Below are 21158 nucleotides of genomic sequence, written 5' to 3'. Positions count from 1 at the left end.
TGCGATAAGTTGCGATGGCGAGACTGATGCAGGAGTCGTGAGGGGTGTTGCATAGGATTGCTCGTAAGCACTTGGCTGAACATGCAGACGAAGGTCCTGTCCAAAACCATTCTCATATCTTACACCTGGCTCCTAGAATACAAAGGTTCGCGCGTACTTGCGATCCATCTCAGCGTACTCCTCCTTGAGCATTTTACTTCTGAGCTTGTTCAACCGAAGTATCACACCCTCTTCTTCACCCTCCAAGTCTTCTACTTTCTCATCCAAGTCCTTCGTGCCCTTGACCTTCCACACTAGTCCCTGCAGACCCCCGCTCTTCGCGTGATCGCGTTTTTCGCGTGCCTCAGCAGCCAGGTATGTCATGATCTTCCCCCATGACTCAAGACCAACTTCTTCGCACTTTTCGCACTTCTTGCGGAGGTCGTCGTTTGCACGTATAGGTTCAAGGGATTGCGCAAGCTTGGAAGTGGAAACAGCGTCACGCACCCAAGAGAGTCCTTGTTGGCGCTGGCCAGATGAGCTGCCAGCTGTCGCAAAAAGGATCTCGCCTATGTAGTTCTTCAAGGCAGCCTCTTCGCAACGATCGCTTTCCTTCCGGAGAAGTGGTTCGTCACCAGAAGCTGGCACATCTGGGTAGTCGGGTTCGCGCAGCAAGCTGAATAGAGTGCCGGCAAGTGTGTTGTCTTTCTTAGACTGTGCCAGAGGGACACGCTCCTCCTCCGCTTCGATGCGAGCACGAAGCAAGGATATGAATATCGGAAGCGCAGATGTGACTCTTCGTTGCTCTGCTAAGAATGTGGCCAAGTTCGTCGCGGCATAAACAATGTTTGGTGTTATTGCTTCTCTCGGCGCTGTGGATGAAAGAATGCCACTGTCGCGATCGATGACCGCCGACGGCTCAGATGTCGGCAGACCTGCAATCGCGATGTCGAGTGCCCACCTATACATCTCCTCTGCAGAATCTGGAAGCTTTCTGAAGCTGAGCCAGTCTGCGTAGCTTAATGCAGCTGATAGCCGCTGGTATGTGGTGAAGCCTTTCGAGGTGATTATCTTGAGGTAAAACGTCTCTGGCGCTTCCGCTGCGGGTGTGCGATGCTCCTCATCTGGCGGCTCGGGCATACCAGGGAGAACAGCCTTCGGTCGTGGATTCGAGGGTGACTGAATGAACTCTGGTGCCCATACATTTCTCCTCCACTTGTCCGTTACCCATCCGTCTAGTCTTTCCGCGGCATTGCCCATGCCCATTAGGACTTCATAGTACCCTTGCCGCCACTCCTCGCTTTTTGCTGTCAAGTCGAAACCTGCCTTGCCTAGGCCGGGCACTAGTATCCCTCCTTCCTCCTGATCCATCAAGCCCGCTCCATCCTTGTCCGGGTTCTCCAGTCGATTCAGCGCATATTCCAGCTCTGAGTAAACCCGCGCCCAGTTGGGGAATCCCTCTTCCTCGTTGTTCTCAGGCACCTGCCACCACTTTCCTCTCCTGAACCTGAACCTCGTGATCAGACTCCACTCATGGGGCGACGGAAAGGCCCGCTCTTGTTGCTCGCTCAATATGCCCAGACTCGCAATACTGACGCATGATGAGAGGAGAAAGATGAGAATGCTGTACCGCACACTCAATTTTGCTGTCTCTTTAATGAATTTCTTGTGGTTTGCGCTAATGGAGAAGAGACGTTGTAGTTGGCCATTGGAAAGGTGCTGGCCGGAGGGGTACAAGAACGGTAGTTGTGGCCGCGGCGAGCCTTGGTGCGCGACGAGGAATTGGCGGGGGTGTTTGTACGAAAACTGGCGTGGACATGGACGGTCGGAGGAGCGTGTTGTCGGAGGCCTCAGTGAGCCCTGTGGAAGCTTGGTTCGATGCGCCGGTGGCCGCATTATGGCTTGCGGCCAAAATACTGGTGCTCAAGGTGCGCGTTCCATCTGTGGTTTCACGCGCCAAGATAACCCTACTTTGACCGCCCTGGCAGAAAAGTTGAGAATCTCCATTCTCGTTTCGCGACGCTCCTACCTATCTACAACATTTTTGCGCGCCCACCATGTCCAAGTCTAAGATTGATACCCCCGAGAAGAAGCGCAAGCGCGACGCCGAGGTTGCAGAAGATGCACCAAAGAAGTCCAAAAAATCCAAGAAAGCCGACAATGTCGAGGATGCGCCAGTCGATGCGACCGAGGTGAAGAAGGAAAAGAAGGACAAAAAGGATAAGAAGTCCAAGAAGTCTAAGGACAATGTCGACACATCTGCTATCGACGACGCATTGGAAGATGCAAAGAAGGACAAGAAGGAAAAGAAATCCAAGAAGTCCAAGAAGTCCAAGGATGCCGATGCCTCTGAGGACGCGCCTGAGGCTGAGCTTATCGAGGAGATGAAATCTTCTGAGAACTTCATCAGTGTCAACGACGATGAGCCGATGCCCGATGCCACCGAAGACGCGCCTGCGAAGAAGGAAAAGAAGTCAAAGAAGGATAAGAAAGACAAGAAATCCAAGAAGAGCAAGGATGCTGCCACTTCCGAGGACACGCCTATGGAAGACGCAGCTGAAGACGCCTCGGCAGAAACCAACGGAGTAGATGCCGAGTCCAAGGCTGAGAAGAAGGAAAAGAAAAAGGACAAGAAGGAGAAGAAGGACAAAAAAGAAAAGAAGGCAAAGAAGGCAGCGGAAGCAGCGACCAATGGAGAAACCTCGGCTGAGGAGCCCCAGGCTGAGGCCAATGGTGACGCCGCTGCAGAAAGCGCTGAAGTAGAAGTCGAGGGTGGTGAGGAGAGGGAGATAGAGGGAGAGGAAGCCCAAGCCGCAATTGAGGCTAACAAGGGCCGTTTCATCGTCTTTGTCGGTACGTCTTGTGTATGATCCACCTATCACGACCTATCTAACGCGAGCTACCAGGCAACCTTCCCTACAGCGCTACGAAAGAGCAGATCGAGAAGCATTTCGAAAAGATCAAGCCCACCGAAGTCCGTCTCCGTACATACAAGGGCACAGAGAAGTTCATGGGCACGTGCTTCATCGAATTCGACCGCTACGACCGTATGGTGACGTGCTTGAAGAAGTACCACCACTCAGTCTTCCCAGACCCCAAGAAGAAGGAGGGCAGGAAGATCAACGTCGAGCTGAGGTAAGATTCCATTCGCGCATTCATTTCCCGCCACTATCACAATTCCGAAAGACCACCATACGAGAGATGAAGACACATACTAACTCCATATTACAGCGCAGGAGGTGGCGGCAACAGCGAAGCCCGCAAAACGAAGATCGCAGCGAAGAACGAGAAACTGCATGACGAGCGTGCCCGCGACCGTGTTAAGAAGACTGAAGTCGAAATGAAGCAGAGCGAGCGCAAGCAGAAGAAGGAAGCCAAGTCAGGCAAGAAGGGTGGTGACGATGCAGAGGCCGCCGAGCCGGAGCAACCCGACGAGGCTACTACCTTTGGCATGAACCCTGCGCGTTTGGCTATGATGCAGGGGCCTGAGCGACCCCAGCACAGGTCAAGATATTAAGGGATGGTTTGGTTGGAATTTATGAGTCGAGGGGTTCACGTTTGAGTTGATTTGCTTAGAAATCTGTTTGTTGGCTATATTAGTGGACTTGTACACGAATTGGGTTCGCGGCTTGACCTCGTCTCATGATACCATAGTTGTAGACTTTCGGAAAACGTCGAACTTATAATACTACAAGATACACGCAGCTGCAAACAGGGAAACAAAGTGCTGGAGGCAAGCAGGCATTGCGATCAAAACACAGTGTGACTCTACAACGTTGTGCCTACATGCTAGCACCAGCACGCTGATCGAATCATCAATGTTGCAAGATGGTCTTGTGCAACCGCTTTGAGTTCAAATCATAAATTTTTAATCATGCAGCTCTATTGCTGGGTAAAATGGTAGTCTAAAGGAGTGACAAAGAATTGAAAGGTGACGTGATTCCACCTCTATTAACAACGTTGCAATCATGAGGAGCGATACATGTCTGGACTTTTGTGTGGCCATCGATCCCGTAGGCCTCAGTGCTAGCTTCCGCTATACTGTAGTTTCCCGGCTTAGTAGCCACCGCCGTAGCCCTCCTTAGTGGTGCAGACTGTGGTCGTGCCAGTAGACATGTAAGTGGTTGGCTTCTTCGCAGTTTCCGTAATGACGGCCGTAGCGGTCTTGGAGGATGTAATGGTCTCCTTAGCAGTGGAGACGCTAGTCTTGTAGGAAGTAGCGGTGGAGCTATGCAAATGTGAGCCAGAAGATCATCTTGGGCGAGGGTAGATTGACACTTACACAAATGGCACAGTCTCGCACTTGGTAGACGACTTGACTTCGCTTTCCACAACGGTGTTGTAGATGGTTGTCACAGTCGAGTAGGTTTTGGTGTCAAAGTGGGTAGTGTAGTCGGTCAGAGTCTTCGTGCTAGCACCAGTAGTGGTGTATGGGCAGGGCTCCGTAGTAGTGTGGAGCTTCTCGGTGACAGTGGTGACCGGGACGACTTCAGTCTTGGTAGACAACCAGGTAGTTTCGTACTCCCCGACACTAGAGGTGGTCCATGCAGCTATGAAGAGTTAATTCAAGACCATACAAAGCGGCGTTGGCATACATACATGCAGTGCAGGTTCCAGTCTCCTTCTCAGGGGGAGGAGCCTCATATCCGGAAGACTTAGCCGGTTGACCATAGCCGGGCAAAGCAGCAACCAGGGAAGCCGAAGCAACGAGGGTGACGAGGTTGTTGAAGAGCATTTTTGGCTAGAGATGAGAGTGATCTGGGCCGTGGGAAAGCGAGTGACGGTGTGTATAGATCTGAAGGAATGGACTATCGGATAGATCGTTGTAGACGCTGAAGGCTGATGATGATTTCGAAGGGGATCATAGATTCGCTTTATAGTTGAGCCCAGCTTATCAAAGCTCGTATCTCCAGTGTATCATCTCGCGTTTCTTGTTGAGCGTTGGGCCAAAGAAGCAATGTCGTTCTCCCGCAGCATCCGGGTGATCGACAACGCGATCCGCAGTGCCTTGTACATCTCACAGTATGGCTTAGAGAGATAGGCACTGCGGAGAATGTACTGCATGAAAACTAAGAAGAGACAGGAATAGGCCAAGCATGCTGATGCGGGCCTAGATCACGTCGTGCCATGGGAGTATACATGCATGCAGTCAGGACTCCACCATGATCTTTTAGCCCCCCGGTTGCGAGGACTACCAGTGCCAACATACTTGTTATGCATGCGTAAGCTTTGAAAACTTCTCTTAATGCGATAGACATCGAAATGCATCCCAGAGCGTTATGCGGTATGGAATGAACAATGACGAAGAAAAAAGTAGCCTGTTTCAGGGGATCAAACGGCCTGTGAGTATTTTTGTGACATGATTGTACAATAGAGTATACAGCAGTATCTTGAGAGATTCCACGAAGGAGTGCGTGATTAGAGAAACATGCCATACGTCATGCATGTTTGTCTGGTATGTTTACTCATAGTTCCATGTAAGAATCCCAGGAGCCCGGAATCCGTTGTAGTGGCTGCAGTGGCTGAACGACATGGAACCGTAGGCTGAGTCCCTCGCTCTTGATTGGAAGCTAGCGACTAGTTCGACGGAATATTCCTAGTGATGATCACTGCAGCGCTGCAGTTCAACATCGAGTCGTCTTGTCATCCAGATTCATTGTGGGGAATGATGCGTGGTACGATGCACGTGCGGCTGGAGCAATTCCGAATTCTCGATCGACGTTGTTGTTCGACAGCTAGCAATCTACGCGTCGGGTTGAGTGCGTTGTGCAGATGAGAGCTTGTTTGTAGATGGCAGGGAGATGTTGTGATGCACGACGAGGGTCCAGCCATTGTGGGGTTTCTGGGCGCACGGCCCGAGACCCACCGACCGCGGCTTCCATCACAACTTTTTTGTGATGCCCGCTGGCGAACACATCGCCTCTGCCATTGCTTCACGACCCCACCTCTCTGGCTAACAACTCAACCGTTCCGGGTATCTTCGCCATACCACCTCGATTGTACGACGATCGGCAAGCGCAAATTCTAGCTCTTCGTCAGCAGAGACACGCTCGGGGGTCCGCAACGAATTCGATATGCGACGCTAGTCCTGCAGTCACACGATAGATCGCCCCAGATTACTTGCAGCACGACTGTAGTAGTTGACGTGAACTCTCCAGAAGACTCCGATCTCGAGAACGATGAGCCAACCAGCAGCTGCGCCGGCCAAACCGCCTGCACGGGCGGCTGAACGCGCGTACGAAGGCACACCTGTCACATCTCCACGATCGTTACGCCAACTTTCGATATACTTCCTTGGGAGCGCCTGCCTACTGGCATCAACTGCAATAACGCGGAAGGCTGTATGGAGACGGCAGCTTCGTGTTATGCCAAAGTTTTATGAAGCGAACACGAACCCGCACGAATACTTTAGTCCCTTCTCAGATGCCTGTCAGGCTCTGAACCTGGCAACGATGAACTGTGCCAGCGTCGGAATTATGGCACTAGGTGGTGCAATGTGGACCTTTGATATTGCCAACCTGAGAGAAGCTCGGGCAGTTCTACGGAGCCGCTTGAATTACGACCGAATCTACGAATCTGAAGATGATGTACCAAATAGCATCAGTGAGATGATAATAGCCTCCGGTCAGATGCGAATAATAGAGGAGGACGAGAAGGATGATTCTAAGAAGAACCAATAACGACTGTAGACGTGTACGAGTACGATTGTAAGAATAGTGTATGCAATGAAAAGGCTGAGGGCACTACCAGCCGCGCATGGTAACACAGCTGCGGTAATCTCTCAACGCCTCATCGGATGAGCATTCGCACCCAAGGCACAGCATCCCAAGCCTAATGAACTACTCCGCCTCATGCCAAGTCGAGATTTTTCTGTAATATCAACGTGTCGTAGATCATATAGGCTGTTGGTGTTAATGCGTCACATGCAGACTGCCGCGCTGGAATGTGGAGGATGAACGCGCCATCCTTCGATCCAGCTATATGAAAGATACCCGGTTAATCGCTTGGGAGATGGGCGTTCAACGACTCCGAATTGCTTTCGGGTCGGTCCAGAGCTCAATAGGAGGGGTACACAGACATGTCTCACAGTATTGGCTGAATGTGACATCGATGAGGGATGTCTCACTTCCAACATCCAGTCACTCAGCCATGTCTCGGCTAAAGCGGGTTTTGATGGGCGATTTTCGCGAGGCTTTGGAATTTGTGCTACTTGACTGCTGCTTGTTTTGACATCACATTGGTGCCTAGAGCCATAACCCTGGTACACAATGGTCTACGAATAGCTTTCTTCTAGTACAAGATTGGAACAGCTGCATGCTGCACACATGCAAGTTCACGTGTTCAAGTAGCTCCGTACTCGATCAACATGACGAGTGAATACATTTGTGCTCATGTCCACGACTTATGTCGTCAGCGCAAAGATAGGAACACTGGCTCAAACAAGTGCTTTTCCATTGTAATCGTGCACCATAAGCTTACATGGCTTACTCTTTCACTAAGCTTCATCATCCTGGGGCTGAAAACCCATCACCTTAACGCACCATTTTAAGGTTGATTGCTCAGCGCGACTTGTTGTATATCTTACCACCCACCCAACGGATGTCGCCCACTTGGCAGGTAGTATCACAGGATGATCCATAAAAGTTCAGCAATCGGCATATTTCCAGGTTTCAAGAGTCCATTTGGGGATGGCATCCGACTTAACGTTCTCTTCATCATGAAGGCTTTCCATCTTCCACCTTGACACCTTTTTGCCCGTCTCTATTCGCTCTCCAAACACCCTCACCCCCCTCAAACCTCTCGAGCTTCCAGATTTCAGCTTTATCCTTCGTCTCCTCCAATGCTTCCTCACCAGCTCTCCATGCCGCCTGGCGGTGCGGTGACGATACTGCAATGACAATGCTCTCCTCGCCAATTGGACATTCACCCAACTTATGAATGATGGCGATCTTAGTGCATGAATGTTTTGTGAGGATTGATGTAGCGATTTTAAAGAGTGTGTTGATGGCAAGGGGAGCGTAAGAAGTGTAGGCCAAAGATGAAACAGGCTCGTTGTTAAAAGAGTCGCGAGTCGTGCCTATGAACAGGACGGTTGCGCCTGCGGATGGAGAGCGGACAAATCTTGTTGCTGACAAGGAGTCTAGATCGTGCGGAGTGAGTTCGACATGGATGGTGTCTGTGGTCTTGGTCACAGGGTCTGACGGTATGTCCGGATTGTAAGATTGAGATTCTGTGGTTGCCATGTTGGTGAGAGACCGGCGCTATATGCCTAGGTGTTGTAGGATGATTAGCTTGTACCCTTTCAGAATCTATATCAATGCGCTACAATATACCTAGGTAGAGCAGGAAGATACAACCCCCACCATTGCCGGTTGACTTCTGCCGCGCCATAGATACCGAGCTGTGTATAGGATTCACTTACTTTTAGCGAACTTGTTATACTAGCACAATCTCAGGATTTTCGGGATGTCGACTTCGAGTGTACTGGTCCCTGCCAAAAACGTGCTGGTGAAATGTCGAAGATGCCGTCATAGCGATAGCAGCGCGGGACATTATCTTAGCGCCGATCAACGACCTGCATCCTCACACGTGGAGCGTTAACTCCGGCCCCGCTCATACCATAGCTCTAGCTCGCGTCGAATGACTGCTTTCACTGCGAGCCAAGTCCGAGGTTACTAGTCTTTGTGAACACCTTATTGCCTTATTGCCTGAGTCCTCTGACTAGACATTCGCGCAACGTACACGAACGGGCCCCTGCATTCCTTCTATAGCCGCCAACGTCATTCGCTCCCCTGCCTGTCTCGACGCGCCGTGTTAGCCGAATACCTCTCGACCTACATTCCAACACATACACGAAACCGCCTTCTATCCACGAACGAACGAAAGCCCTCGCGAACTTATATATATGGCGAGGGATGGTCCACAATACAGCATAAGACATAACCCAAGATGAGCGGGGACTGGGGGTATGGAGCCGTATTCAAGATATTCGTATGGGGCTACCTCGTGGGAGGGCTGACCCTTCTGCCCGCTGTACTTGTGGCCGTCTGGTATCTGGGAACCAGCCCTGTTGGACAGGAAAGCATCACCGCCAATACACAGGACGGGACAGCTTCAGGACAACGTAGGAAGTCGAATGGATCCACACACGGGAAGGACAGCGATAACGTGCATCTGGGTGTGGGCATAGATGATGAGATACTGGAGAAGCTAAAGGGCAGGACTCACGAGCCGGACGCATGTGCTGGATACTTCGCAGTATGCCGAGAGTACGTGCCAGGGGGTGTCAATGGCAAACCCCCAGATCGAACAACGCCAGCCGGGGCTGTAGTAGCCGTGGAAAGCCCAAGCGTATATCAATCCATATACAGAGGCATATTTGACAGAAACAAGACCACGAGTCCTTCGATAGAAGCAACGAATGCAAAGAACAAAAAGGCCCGCAACGTCTTCTATGTTGTCTTACGGTATGTTTATGCATCCCAAACACGGGAAATCGGACTAATGTAGAGCAGCCTTGGACACCTGATGCTATACGATAACGAGGATCAGCTTGAAGTACGACACGTCATATCGCTTGCGCATTACAAAGTAGATATATATGGAGGTGGAGAGCGCATACCAGAGGGCGAGCTATGGATCAAGCGAAACTGTATGCCTTTACACTAGGATCTATGATTCTGTAATACTGATATATCCAGGCATTCGACTAATCCGGCAGCTGGACAATAACGGCACGGACGCGGCGAAAGGCTTCTATTTGTTCTCTGACAACTGCTCTGAGAAGGAAGACTTTTACCACGCAATGCTAAACGCTCAGGAAAATCAGAAAGACCCCACGGATACAGACCATCCCTTTGTTCCACTCAAATTCGACACACCCGATCTTGTCAAGCTAGTACAGCAGTTACATGCCTCGGAAGAGAACCTCCATACTCGCTGGATCAATGCGCTGATTGGCAGAGTGTTCCTGGCTCTATACAAGACCTCGCAAGTCAAAGACTTTATCGCGAGTAAGATCAACAAGAAGATCGCGCGCGTCCCGAAGCCGGCTATTATTAGCAGTGTACAGCTACGCAAGGTCGACATGGGCACCCTCCCGCCTTTTATCACGAATCCCAAGCTCAAAGAGCTGACTGTCGATGGTGATCTTGTTGTGGAGGCAGATGTTAGCTACAAAGGAAACTTCCGCATTGAAATTTCAGCTACCGTTCGGATCGATCTGGGGACTCGATTCAAAGCTCGCGAGGTGACACTCGTGTTGGCTACTGTGTTAAAGAGGCTTGATGGTCATATTCTCATCAGAGTGAAACCTCCACCTAGTAACAGACTCTGGATGACGTTTGAGACACCGCCTAAGATGGAGTTCTCGCTTGAGCCAATCGTGAGTTCGCGTCAGATTACATATGGCGTTGTTCTCAGGGCTATCGAGGGTCGCATACGAGAAGTGGTGAACGAGACGTTGGTGTTGCCTAATTGGGATGACATGCCGTTTACCGATACTATCGCGCAGATCATAAGAGGCGGTATCTGGGAAGACAGTGCAAAGGATGACGAGGAAGATACAGACAAGATCAAGCAGGATGAAGCCACACTTGAGACCGCGATTTCGGATGCTGAGAAGCTTGATGAAAAGGCCGACTTGGCAAGTGCGCACTTCTCTATTGCATCAAGCGTTGACTCGGAAGAGGTTGGCACTGGTATATCTTCCTCGACGGATCACAAGTCTTCATCTTCGTCAGTGAGACCGCGGGCGATGCGGTCCTCATCGTCTGTCGCTCAGGTGAAAATTGACTCGTCGAATGCTTCTGCTGAGATTGCACATGACCGCACCATGACACCGACAAGTGTAAAATCACTTCCTGTCACATCGCCTACGAAGTCGCCCGTACGACCCAAGAGCGCGCGCAAGACAACGGAGTCATCAGAGAGTTCCTTAGAGGACACTTCTGCTGCATCAATATATGCAGAAAGCACTGCATCTGCACCGGTCCCAACCACAGAGCATTCGCGAACCAGGTCGAAAGAGCTAACCGCACAAGAGATCGCTGCAGCCGCCGCCGCAGCAGCAGGAGCAAACAATATGGCGACGAAGAAACAAACGATCAATCAGTCCCTCAACTCCGCCACAGCAGCGGCCAGGAACTGGCTCGCAGCCAAGCAGAACACCAAGCCCAACGCCAATACCAATAATAGACCACCGACATCTGAAGGCCCAAACCCAGATCATGACTCGTCGTCGTCGTCGTCTTTGGATGCCCGTCCGCAACTTCAGTCAAACCCCTCGATCTCCAAATCCCATACAGAACCCATGGGCAGAGGCCAACCCCTCCCACCCCCGGGCACACCTCTCCCGCACCCTAAAAACGAGAAGAGACAGACCTGGGCCATCCCCGCCGCTGCCTCAAACACATTTGCTAATCTCACAAAACGGAAACCCGTCGCCCCTACTACCAACTCGCCTGTCGTTTCCAGCAAGAGATCAGTGGAGGACTTCATTGATAGCCCCAAAACACCGCTAAGTACAGCTTCCTTGGGTACGGCCTCCCTCCTACCAGCCGCGCATTTCCCAGACCAGGACGCTAGGACTGGCGGTGGTAACAATGCTGGAGAAGAAAACGATGGGGAGGATGTCTTCCGTGAGATGCGCAGAAGGAAGAGCAGTGCTGCTAGTAACGAACTAGCAACGCCGCCTCCACCGTTACCGAAACGCAGACAGAGACAACCAAGCTTGAATCTTAGTGCGCATCAGAGGCGGGCGAGTCAGAATCAGAACCTGCAGCCTTTTGGCATGGGAGAGGAGTTGCTTGTCGTTGAGGCGCCGGTTATCGATGGGAAGGATGATGAGGGGAGTAGGGAGAGAGGAAATATAGGATGAAACACTGGTTTGAATCGATAGCACGAACACTCTTCTCTGAACGATTTTGAAAAGATGTAACATGCCTATCGTGGGAGCATGGGACTTGTGATGGCTATGCTGTGACTCGTGGCAATGGCACGCTAGAGCTACGTTCTTGTCTTCCAGCCATGCTCTTCTGTCGTTCCTGTTCATGTGCGAGACTCATGTTTCCTGTCCCCTTGTCCCTTCCAATTCTTGGGTAGGAACATGAAAAATTTGTGAAATGCTAGTGACGGACAGTTTGCAACGATGCGGTGAGCGTACGTTTGAGAGGCGTAATATCGTTGACATGTGGGGCTTGGCAGTAATGTTTGGGAAGGCGTGATGAACAAGTGCTAGGTACAGCCTGAGAAAAGCTCGCTCCTTCTTGACAGGGGGAAAACTGTTGTTTGGCCTCTCAAACGATCAGATGCTCCCTGTTTCCTGCACGCTATAATATCAACTTGACGGTACCAGTCTTGGTACTTCCTTCTGCCCATCGCCACTCGTAGTGTTCTACATTCATGTGTTGACGAAGAATAACACGGTGCATACCTTCAGAAGTAAACACAACGAAGCTTTGATTAGTCACATCGACGGAGCTAAAGTCGGTGCAAACCATCTGGTATCTTCTTTCGCCAATCTGGTTGACGATGCGATCTCCAGATCCGCTGAAGAGTCGCTTGCGCCATCCTCTTCTTTCGTGTATAGGCTTTCAGCTCCGGAGTCTATTTCCCTTTGCTTTTCTGTAGCGGCGTACCTCATGTACCGTCGCCTCATCAACCCATCTTCGCATTGGAGAAATCCATCTCAGGATGCTGCTTCTTGAACTGCTCCAAGATATCCGCCTTCTTCTGCTCGTCACTTGTCGGCTTTCCTGCCTCCTTCTGCCTCTGGTCAAACATCATCTTCTCTACCATACCCCGTGTCTCTCCGTCGAGGTCGCCTAGTTTGCTGTTCTCGGGCTGGATCTTGGACGTGTCGATCTTTGGCGCGGTTGTGACTACGTGTGCCCACCACTCGAGCTGGTTCACCTTGTCGAGGTGGATAGAGATTTCCTTCTGCGACCCGACCGAGGCCAGTGTCCAGGTGGAGTCGTCGACGCGGATGGGATGAGGCAGCTCGCCCTGGAGAAGGCGTTAGTCAGCGCAGGCTATTTGCAGACAGGACAGGAAGCGACGAACGTCAATGAAGGGCTCCTGGCCCTTGATGCCGGCCTTGAGCTTGTTGCGGCCGATGTCGACGACCAGGTCCTTTCCCTTGTACTTGGCATCAATGGTGATTGTAATGTCGAGGTCCTTGATGGTCTGGTCCCATTTGTAGGGCAGCGCCGCCTGCTCGGCCAGCTCCTTTGCGCGCGCCTCGGCGTCGGCCTTGTTCTTCTCCTCGGGGGGTGGCGAGGCAGACATGGTGAATGGCTTGGTGGTGTTTTGCAAAGTTTCAGTGTTTGCGAGGGGGAGCGTGGGCGGGACACGATGACGCTCCTCCGCCGATCCATCGTTCGCAGCAGGACCGACGCAAGCGCAAGCTCCACCATGCGCCCTGCTTCACTCACCCTACCCCGGTCCACTCTAATAACGGACATGCTCCTCGGGCCTTGACATCCACGGGTCTAACCTCACTTCTATTGATAACGCGACGTCTCCTATCCTTCCACCCGCGCCGTAATGCTGTCCTAGGAACACCCGAGCTCTCCATTGCGACACATAGCCAGGACACCCGCAACCCACGGTAACACCAACGGCAACACACAGCCAGCGGCCCAACCGGGCAGCGATCTGTCTGAGCGACAGTATCCACAGCAACTCATGGCCAGCTCCTTTGAGAAGAGTGTCAAGGGTGGCACCAAGATCAAGGTAGCTATGCGCCTGCCCACCCTCCTCCCGTTCACGTCATTGGCACTCGTTGCGCCGTCACAGCAAACTGACAAGTCTCGCAGCTCGCAGCACCCAAATCCAAGTATGTCGAACACATCCTCGTCGCGACGCATGCCGGCGAAGCTGGTGTCGCTGAGATCTTCCGCGCCCTTACGAACCGATTGCGCGACTCGACATGGACCATCGTATTCAAGAGCTTGATCATTGTACATCTCATGATAAGAGAGGGAGAGCCCGAGGTTACGCTCAAGTTTCTGGCGCAAAACCCGCACAGAAAGCTGGCCATCAACCATTTTACAGAGGGTATGTCTTGAGATTTCGTCCCAAGCACACGTGTCCAGGCTCATGCACCTCTATCGCGGACACGAATTGGGCAGCAAGCACGCCGCCCAATGTCCTGTGAGTTTGGGCGGATGTGGTTTGGCTTGCGACTAAAAGCGTATACAAAGTGCTAACATTGCGTGCGATAGTACAGACCCAGGGACATAACATCCGGACCTACTCCGAATACCTGCTACGTCGAGCGATCGAATATGGCGCCACCAAAGTCGACTACGTGCGCGGCGGCGAGGGGCGGCTTAAGCGGCTCACTGTAGAAAAAGGCCTTCTTCGTGAGGCAGAGAGTGTGCAGGATCAGATCAGATCATTGCTCAAGTGTCAGGTATGTGCAGCCATGTCCAACCACATCCCTTGCTGGTTTGACTTTGTATAGCCATTCGACGACGAACCAGAAAACGAGATTACCATGACAGCGTTCCGACTGCTCACGATGGATTTATTGGTGCTCTTCCACGTTATGAACGAGGGCACTATCAACATTCTCGGTGGGTTCAGCATACGTACTTGGGTTGCAGTGTACTAATTAGACAGAACACTATTTTGAACTATCCAAACCGGATGCAACGCGTGCCCTGGCAGTATATCGCACATTCGTCAAGCAGACTGAAGCTGTTGTTCAATACCTCAGCCTTGCAAGAGCGCACGAACACTCGACAAGACTGGAGATCCCCAAGATCAAGCATGCTCCTACCAGTCTAGCTGCATCCTTAGAAGAATATCTAAACGATAAGGACTTCGAGATCAACCGACGGCAGTACATCGCCGAGAAGGAAGCCAAGAAGAATGGTGGTAAGCCTACCAATGGCGCCAGCAAACCCATCAATTCGAAGCCCGTAGCTGCATCCTCGAATACTACTAGCAGTCAACCACCAGCGGCGCCGGCGAAACCTTCATCTAGCGCACCTCTAATTGATCTCTTTGCATCACTCGAGGACAACCAACAGACCATGGCCACGCAACCGATGATGCAGCAGTACCCCCAACAAACAGGCTTCCAAGTTCCACAGCAGACTGCGAATATGGGCTTTCCCCAACAGCAGCAGCCCTTTCCGATGCAGAACGGGCAGAGTACCAACCCATTTCAGATGCAACAGCAACCACAGGCGCCGCAGATGCAGGCACCTCAGATCCAACAACAATTTACAGGCGCGGGCTTCGGAGGCTATTCACCGCAGCCTTTTGGCGTGCAGAACACCATGCCATCAATACCACAAGGTGGTATGCCTGATTACTCACAACAGCAGCAGATGCAGATTCCCACAATTGCCGAACCTCTGCAGCCACAACAAACATCAACAAATCCATTTCGACAGTCGATGTTACCTAGTGCCGAGCCCAAGATGCTTACCAGCCCTACCAGCACAGGTTCGCTCAACCGTTCATCCACGAATCCGTTTGCAAAACACAACACTGGGTTTTCACCACAATCGCAATCCCCCGTTAACTCTCCGCCTTACTCAATGTCACCCATCCAAGAATCACCATTTACTTCGATGCAGCAACAGCAACCCATGCAGCCGTTACAACCAACGCCTACAGGCACGAACCCATTTGCACGGCAGCCTTCTCCACAAAGTGCCGCACCTTCACAGGGTGGTTTGACAGTGCATGCGACGGGCAGTACCAATCCCTTCCGACAGAGCGCTTTCGTCAACCAGCAAACAGGTCAAGGCTGGCAAAATGCAGGTTCACAAGGTACAATGGGCGGGATGAGCTTGGACGCAGTACCTACAACAAGTGTCTTCCCACGACCTGGTCAGCAACAACAGCAGAACTTCCTTGGCTAGAATCGAACGGGTTGATGGGTCAGTGATGAGCTTTGGGATCTAAGAGGTCTAAAAGCTAGTTCGCGTGACACGCTTGAAGCTATTATTTTCATTGGAATGGCGTTTTAACTGCCTGCCGCTGTAATTATTACGTACTTGGTTGGACATAATCATGCCGCACTCCCAAAGCTGGGTGTGCGTACATCGGTCGCTATGAAGGAGCGTTGGAAGCCCGCTCAACCTCAGATGCTCGGAGGACAGACTGGGCTGTTTTGTGATAGATCATGTATCTGCGATCTGATAGTTTCGTTGGGCAGCTGGGAGGATTCAAGGAAGGAGGAGCCCCTTGCAAATGCAATACATAATTACTGTCGCACTAACGTGTTATGCTGCTTGTCCTATTTGAATCAACAGTTGACTGTATCTCGAGTGTACGTCTAACTCAAGAGTTGCGTTAGTGGAGGTTACACAACCGCCGCTGCCGTCTTCATGAACGCAGGGGTAATAGAAGCCACGTGCCGACGCGTAACCGTAGATTTAGCGCGACTGCCGTCGGCTTCACTCCGTCAGACTTCAAATCCGCCACAACAACCCCACTCGCTTCAAGTTGCATTATACAAACTGCAGCATGACCACGATCTCTGTCGTCTCTATTACCGACTCTCATGACAGTATTGATAAAGCACGGAGTTGCCCGCTCGCGCTTGCAAATTCGCATCTGCGTCTTCAACGATGAGACCCAACGGGTCTCTTGACGCTCCCATCGTCTTGGATGACGATGAACCGTCTAGCTATGTACCTCGTACTACAGTACGGCGGCGGAATCGTCAGACACTTGAACAAGATGGCATTGAAGAGGTATCCCATGCACGGGAAGCTGCAGCTGAATGGAAGCTAGCTGCCGCGAAGAGACAAGCAAAACAAAGGAATGTGAGGAATCTGGGCAACGACATGTCTGAGAGAGATGGCAATACAAGAGATAGCAATCTTGCAAAACAAGCGAGGGAAAAGACGTCGCCTGCAGAGCCTGCCGGCGTTGCTGACCTTGTAATCAACGAAGAAGCGGCAGCATTAGGAGGGATAACGCAACACGAAGCAAGTACTAGAGATGATCAACTTCCGGCTGATACAACACAAAAGCCGATATCGCAATCTAATACGCATCACGAAGCTGTGCTCCCCCAGCGAGCCAAGCCCCCTGAGCCTGTTCAACAAACCGGTCTGGACCAACCTTTTCTTATGGAATCCTCATATTTAGCTACCTCAGTGTATCGCTCACCATATGGGCCCCAACCGCCAGTCACAAAGCTACCGGAACCAAGCGTGGTACTCTCTGGGGCTGCACAACCTCTTTCCTGGCCGTTGAACATACTGAAAGCGAGGTCAGATCCAAGCGCTACGGCACGTGCAATCGCGGAAACCAACAGACGTGTCATTGAGTCTGCGTACAGCACGAATTCAGCCCTCGCTGCTTCGAGTGACGCGATTGCGCCCGTTTTGAGCCATGTTGAACCTCTACCCATGGAGCCAATCAGGGATGTTGCCGATAATCACCGTGAACGGACCCTCCTCCCTAATCGCGTAAACACGGCTTCTGGGCGCGACCACGCAGGACTGGATGGCGACGACAACAATATGGCAATTCCAGTGACTGCGCAAGCACCCAGCCCGAGCGTGTCAGCAATTCAGAAACTGCCACGGCGGAACAAGAAAGCCATCAAATCAGTGAAACGGAGGAATGATGGATTCTCCAAACCAAGTCTCCCTGTCAGGTTACCGCATCACCTTCCGGGTAATGAGAAAGAGACGCCAGAGGTTCTCTCAGATCGTCCTGATGCAGGCTTGAGCGGCACGAAACTCGCGTCGCCTCTTATAACGCGTCGAAGCCAGAGCAAGGATCCACCAGGTGACATTAACATTCTCTTCGACACCGATCCTGTTTATGTTGAGCAAGAATCTATTCAAACTGAGAGACCCGAAGAACGCAACTTAATTCTAAACCCACTGACATTACTATCTCATCGGGAAACACGAGAAGCTGTACCAGAGCGTGCCCTTAGCACTGCCCTTCCGCTGTCTCGTACCGCTACCCCCACTGTACAGCGTTCAGTTCAGGGATCTGTAGAGCCAGGCGAAGCGTCTAGAGCATTGCCGCCGGGTTCAGATACTATGCCAGCAAACACATCCAACCCAGCATCGTTCGAAGTGATTCAGAGTGGTGAAGCACAGCCCAAAAACACGGGGGTGCTTGGCGGACGTAGTGACGGTCAAGCAAGCACGGCTCTTCAGTTGCAGACAAACGTGCTTATCAATACTCGCTCGGCTGTAGAAGAGTGTTTGAAGCGTCATCTCGCGGAACGACATGAAGAACACGCATACCTGGTCTCGGTTAAGATGTTGCGTCAAAGGACTTTCCAAGAGCAGGAGCTGCGCGCTCGAAGCCGCAAGCAGAAGCGTCCACCAAGATCAACCTTACCACAGAGATACATACAGACCACCTCTCCTTTCCAGAACATGTCTCCGATACAGGTACCGTTCGACCGGAGCGCCAACACGAAACGTATGTTAGATATGAGTCAAGAAGTTTACGTCAAAGCCAAACCCAAAGACACAGTAACTAAATCCGGTTTGGCTGCGCCTCCAACAAAATACAAAAGCGACGCACCTATGATCCCTCCCTTTAAGGAGTACGTTAGTTTGAGGAACAACATTCTCGCGGACAATGAGTCAAAGCTGCTCGCAACACCCTACTTTCAGGACGAGGACTATACCGGTCGCGAGATCTTGTTAGATACGCTTCCATATATCTACGAGATGACGCATGACGAAAACGGCCCGTTGGACTTTCGCAAGGAACAGTGTCGGTTCTATAAAGACGCTATAGAAGTTTTCCTGTCCGAGATAGGCATCGCGTGGAATGACATTTTGTATTGGTTGCTAGCACCAGAACGAAATATCACCCGGATCAACGATTTAGCACCTGGCAGTAAACACTTTGAAGCACATGTGCTTGAGCGATCGCGGTACGACATTGAAGAGTTCGAGCGAGATGGAGTACCAAAGAGAAACGTACTGTTCAAACGGAATGACAGGAAATGGCGGGAGTTTTTGCCTCAGCTCAAAGAGCCTTCTACCAGTGCTCTGAGACTTGCGGCAACGGCTTGTGCAGCGGTTCTTCAAGAATGCGAGTTTAGCATTTGGTACCTTGCTCGACAATCGGAAGCCGTTCAGAATCACGTAGCGAAGAAGACTGCATGTGGACAAGCTGCCAGGCAATCCACTTATAAGGAGATGTTGTGTAGAGTTTGCCATCAGTGAGTTTGATTATGTGATCTTTGGAGACGCGATTCTAACATTCTTGACAGACATAACTGCTTACTCCATGGCGAAATCAGACAAGCACCCGAAGACTCCTGGAAAACGGATTCTGAGGATGAGGATCGCGCCACACAAGCGACTGACGACACTAGTCGACGAGGCTCTGAGACCAAAAGAACTCCCCGCCGCATTTCGGCTTACGGCGGAGATGATACTGAAGACGAGCACGAAGAAGGCCCCTTGCCTGCACACTTTGACAACGATTCTGATATTGAGAGGGTCATCAACTACAAGTTGCCTGCAAACCCAGACGCCTTTAATACTTGTCCGAATTCCGAAATGATTGCATCTAAGGGCGCAAAACCGCCGCCCGGTAAATTCAATGCAAACTGGTGGCTACAGCAAGATATGACACAGCATTGGGAAAAGCGAAAGCCGTTCTTCCCATGTAAACACGAAGGCACTTGTGAGGATGCGAAATGCCGGTGCTTCCGAGAGGGCATCAATTGTGAGAAGACGTGCAAATGTTCGCGGACATGCAATCGACGCTTCCCTGGTTGCAGTTGCACGATAGGACCTGGAAAACGCCCATGTTTTACCATCTCGTGCCTCTGCGCCAAATTTAACCGAGAGTGCGATGCAGACCTTTGCGGCGCTTGCGGAGCGTCTGAAGTCCTCGATCCAGTGAACCGATACAACGACGACGTGGTTGAACGCAACTGTTGCAATGTTGCGATCCAAAGAGGTGTTCCTCGGAAGACGTTGCTGGGCCACTCCGAAGTGCACGGTTTTGGGCTCTACATGGGCGAAGACATCAAAAGCGGCGATTACATTGGCGAATATACCGGTGAAGCTATCTCGGTCAAGGAAGGCGATCGGCGAGTCACCATATACGACTACCAGAAAACGATGTACCTGTTTCGGTTGAACTCAAGTGAGTCTTCAAATCACACTAATTCGTATCAGATTGCTGACTCAATGGCTTAGAACAAGAAGTCGATGCCACGTATATGGGAAACAAGCTACGCTTTATCAACAATGCCGACGATAAGTACACAAATTGTAGCCCTAAGAACCTGCTCTGCAACACAGTTTTCCGCATTGCTCTCTTTGCGACCAGAGATATAAAGGCAGGCACCGAGCTCTACTTCAACTACAATTATCCCAAGGAGAAGACTGCGCAGTTCAAACAGCCGAATGCTAAGGCCGTCGCAGTCAAGCAAACCAAACAAAAAACGAAGAAGAGGCAGTCACTTACCAGCAGTCAGCCCATCGAGGATCGCTCACGTGTCCTGGCCGCCACAGCAAAGGCCAGAGAAGCTAAAGCTGCTAAGCGCGCAGCGGCCCAAGCCATGCTAGAATCCAGTGATGCGCAGGCTGCTACGAAAAGGAATTCTGGAACACTCAAAGCACGGAAGGCAGCGACCGGTGAACCTGGACGCAAGATAGCGAAGAAATCCATGCGTGAAGCACTCAGCAGGAATGACTCTACATACACAGACACAGACACTGGCGTAGATGCGGAAGCAGAAGCAAGCGACCCCGAGATCCCCGCCGTCATTGAGTCGCAGAGTACTCAGACTAGTCAGTATGTTCAGGACACTGAAGAAGATAACGACGAATATGTCTTGACTACGCAAGAGGATGACGAAGAGGAAGATGTAACTGAGCCGGCCTCTGATAATGAGCAGGCGATTGTGCCAGACAGGGGTGTAGCCACGAGAACTCGTCGTGGGCCTGGCAGACCACGGAAGAGGATTTCAGACTTGGCGCCGGTGATTGCGGTGAAGGACAAGAAGACGAAAGCGAAGATGGGCGGTGCACGACCGGGTGCTGGCAGAAAGAGAAAGCGACCTATCATTACTAACAGTGATGATGAGTGAGACCTCTATGCCGGTTGTGGGAGCATATACCGAGATGAAAGGGTGGGCGTGGTTTGAAGACCTTCTTTCATGCTTGTAGTGATTATTCTGTCGATAATACCCCAACCTGTACCCATTC

At 51.4% G+C, this 21158-nt stretch overlaps 8 protein-coding genes across 8 annotated transcripts; 5 read left to right on the top strand and 3 right to left on the bottom strand.

The window, feature by feature from the left end:
• Positions 1 to 132: 132 nt before the first annotated feature.
• On the bottom strand, positions 133 to 1875 carry J4E82_000570 (uncharacterized protein; the record flags this gene model as incomplete). The annotated part of the gene is made up of 1 exon (XM_051726891.1): positions 133 to 1875. The coding sequence occupies one exon, from the start codon at positions 1873 to 1875 to the stop codon at positions 133 to 135; it is 1743 nt and encodes a 580-aa protein (XP_051593316.1).
• Positions 1876 to 2036: 161 nt separating this feature from the next.
• Positions 2037 to 3496, top strand: J4E82_000569 (uncharacterized protein; the record flags this gene model as incomplete). The annotated part of the gene is made up of 3 exons (XM_051726890.1): positions 2037 to 2832; positions 2886 to 3114; positions 3211 to 3496. The coding sequence occupies 3 exons, from the start codon at positions 2037 to 2039 to the stop codon at positions 3494 to 3496; spliced, it is 1311 nt and encodes a 436-aa protein (XP_051593315.1).
• Positions 3497 to 4035: 539 nt separating this feature from the next.
• J4E82_000568 (uncharacterized protein) lies at positions 4036 to 4714 on the bottom strand (the record flags this gene model as incomplete). Its single annotated transcript, XM_051726889.1, has 3 exons — positions 4036 to 4207; positions 4262 to 4529; positions 4579 to 4714. 3 exons carry the CDS (start codon positions 4712 to 4714, stop codon positions 4036 to 4038), a joined length of 576 nt encoding a protein of 191 aa, XP_051593314.1.
• Positions 4715 to 6158: 1444 nt separating this feature from the next.
• J4E82_000567 (uncharacterized protein) lies at positions 6159 to 6659 on the top strand (the record flags this gene model as incomplete). The annotated part of the gene is made up of 1 exon (XM_051726888.1): positions 6159 to 6659. One exon carries the CDS (start codon positions 6159 to 6161, stop codon positions 6657 to 6659), a length of 501 nt encoding a protein of 166 aa, XP_051593313.1.
• Positions 6660 to 8928: 2269 nt separating this feature from the next.
• J4E82_000566 (uncharacterized protein) lies at positions 8929 to 11857 on the top strand (the record flags this gene model as incomplete). Its single annotated transcript, XM_051726887.1, has 3 exons — positions 8929 to 9446; positions 9495 to 9631; positions 9681 to 11857. 3 exons carry the CDS (start codon positions 8929 to 8931, stop codon positions 11855 to 11857), a joined length of 2832 nt encoding a protein of 943 aa, XP_051593312.1.
• Positions 11858 to 12636: 779 nt separating this feature from the next.
• Positions 12637 to 13266, bottom strand: J4E82_000565 (uncharacterized protein; the record flags this gene model as incomplete). Its single annotated transcript, XM_051726886.1, has 2 exons — positions 12637 to 12984; positions 13042 to 13266. 2 exons carry the CDS (start codon positions 13264 to 13266, stop codon positions 12637 to 12639), a joined length of 573 nt encoding a protein of 190 aa, XP_051593311.1.
• A 399-nt stretch (positions 13267 to 13665) lies between these two features.
• On the top strand, positions 13666 to 15860 carry J4E82_000564 (uncharacterized protein; the record flags this gene model as incomplete). The annotated part of the gene is made up of 5 exons (XM_051726885.1): positions 13666 to 13713; positions 13797 to 14037; positions 14205 to 14395; positions 14447 to 14558; positions 14605 to 15860. 5 exons carry the CDS (start codon positions 13666 to 13668, stop codon positions 15858 to 15860), a joined length of 1848 nt encoding a protein of 615 aa, XP_051593310.1.
• Positions 15861 to 16571: 711 nt separating this feature from the next.
• J4E82_000563 (uncharacterized protein) lies at positions 16572 to 21040 on the top strand (the record flags this gene model as incomplete). Its single annotated transcript, XM_051726884.1, has 3 exons — positions 16572 to 19153; positions 19205 to 20091; positions 20145 to 21040. 3 exons carry the CDS (start codon positions 16572 to 16574, stop codon positions 21038 to 21040), a joined length of 4365 nt encoding a protein of 1454 aa, XP_051593309.1.
• Between the last annotated feature and the right edge of the window lie 118 nt (positions 21041 to 21158).

Source organism: Alternaria postmessia (genome assembly GCF_024291825.1).
Source record: "Alternaria postmessia strain BMP 2775 chromosome Unknown scaffold_2, whole genome shotgun sequence".
Lineage (NCBI taxonomy): Eukaryota > Fungi > Ascomycota > Dothideomycetes > Pleosporales > Pleosporaceae > Alternaria > Alternaria postmessia.
The sequence above is the reverse complement of the archived record's forward strand: the minus strand, read 5'-3'. Positions and strand labels throughout refer to the sequence as shown.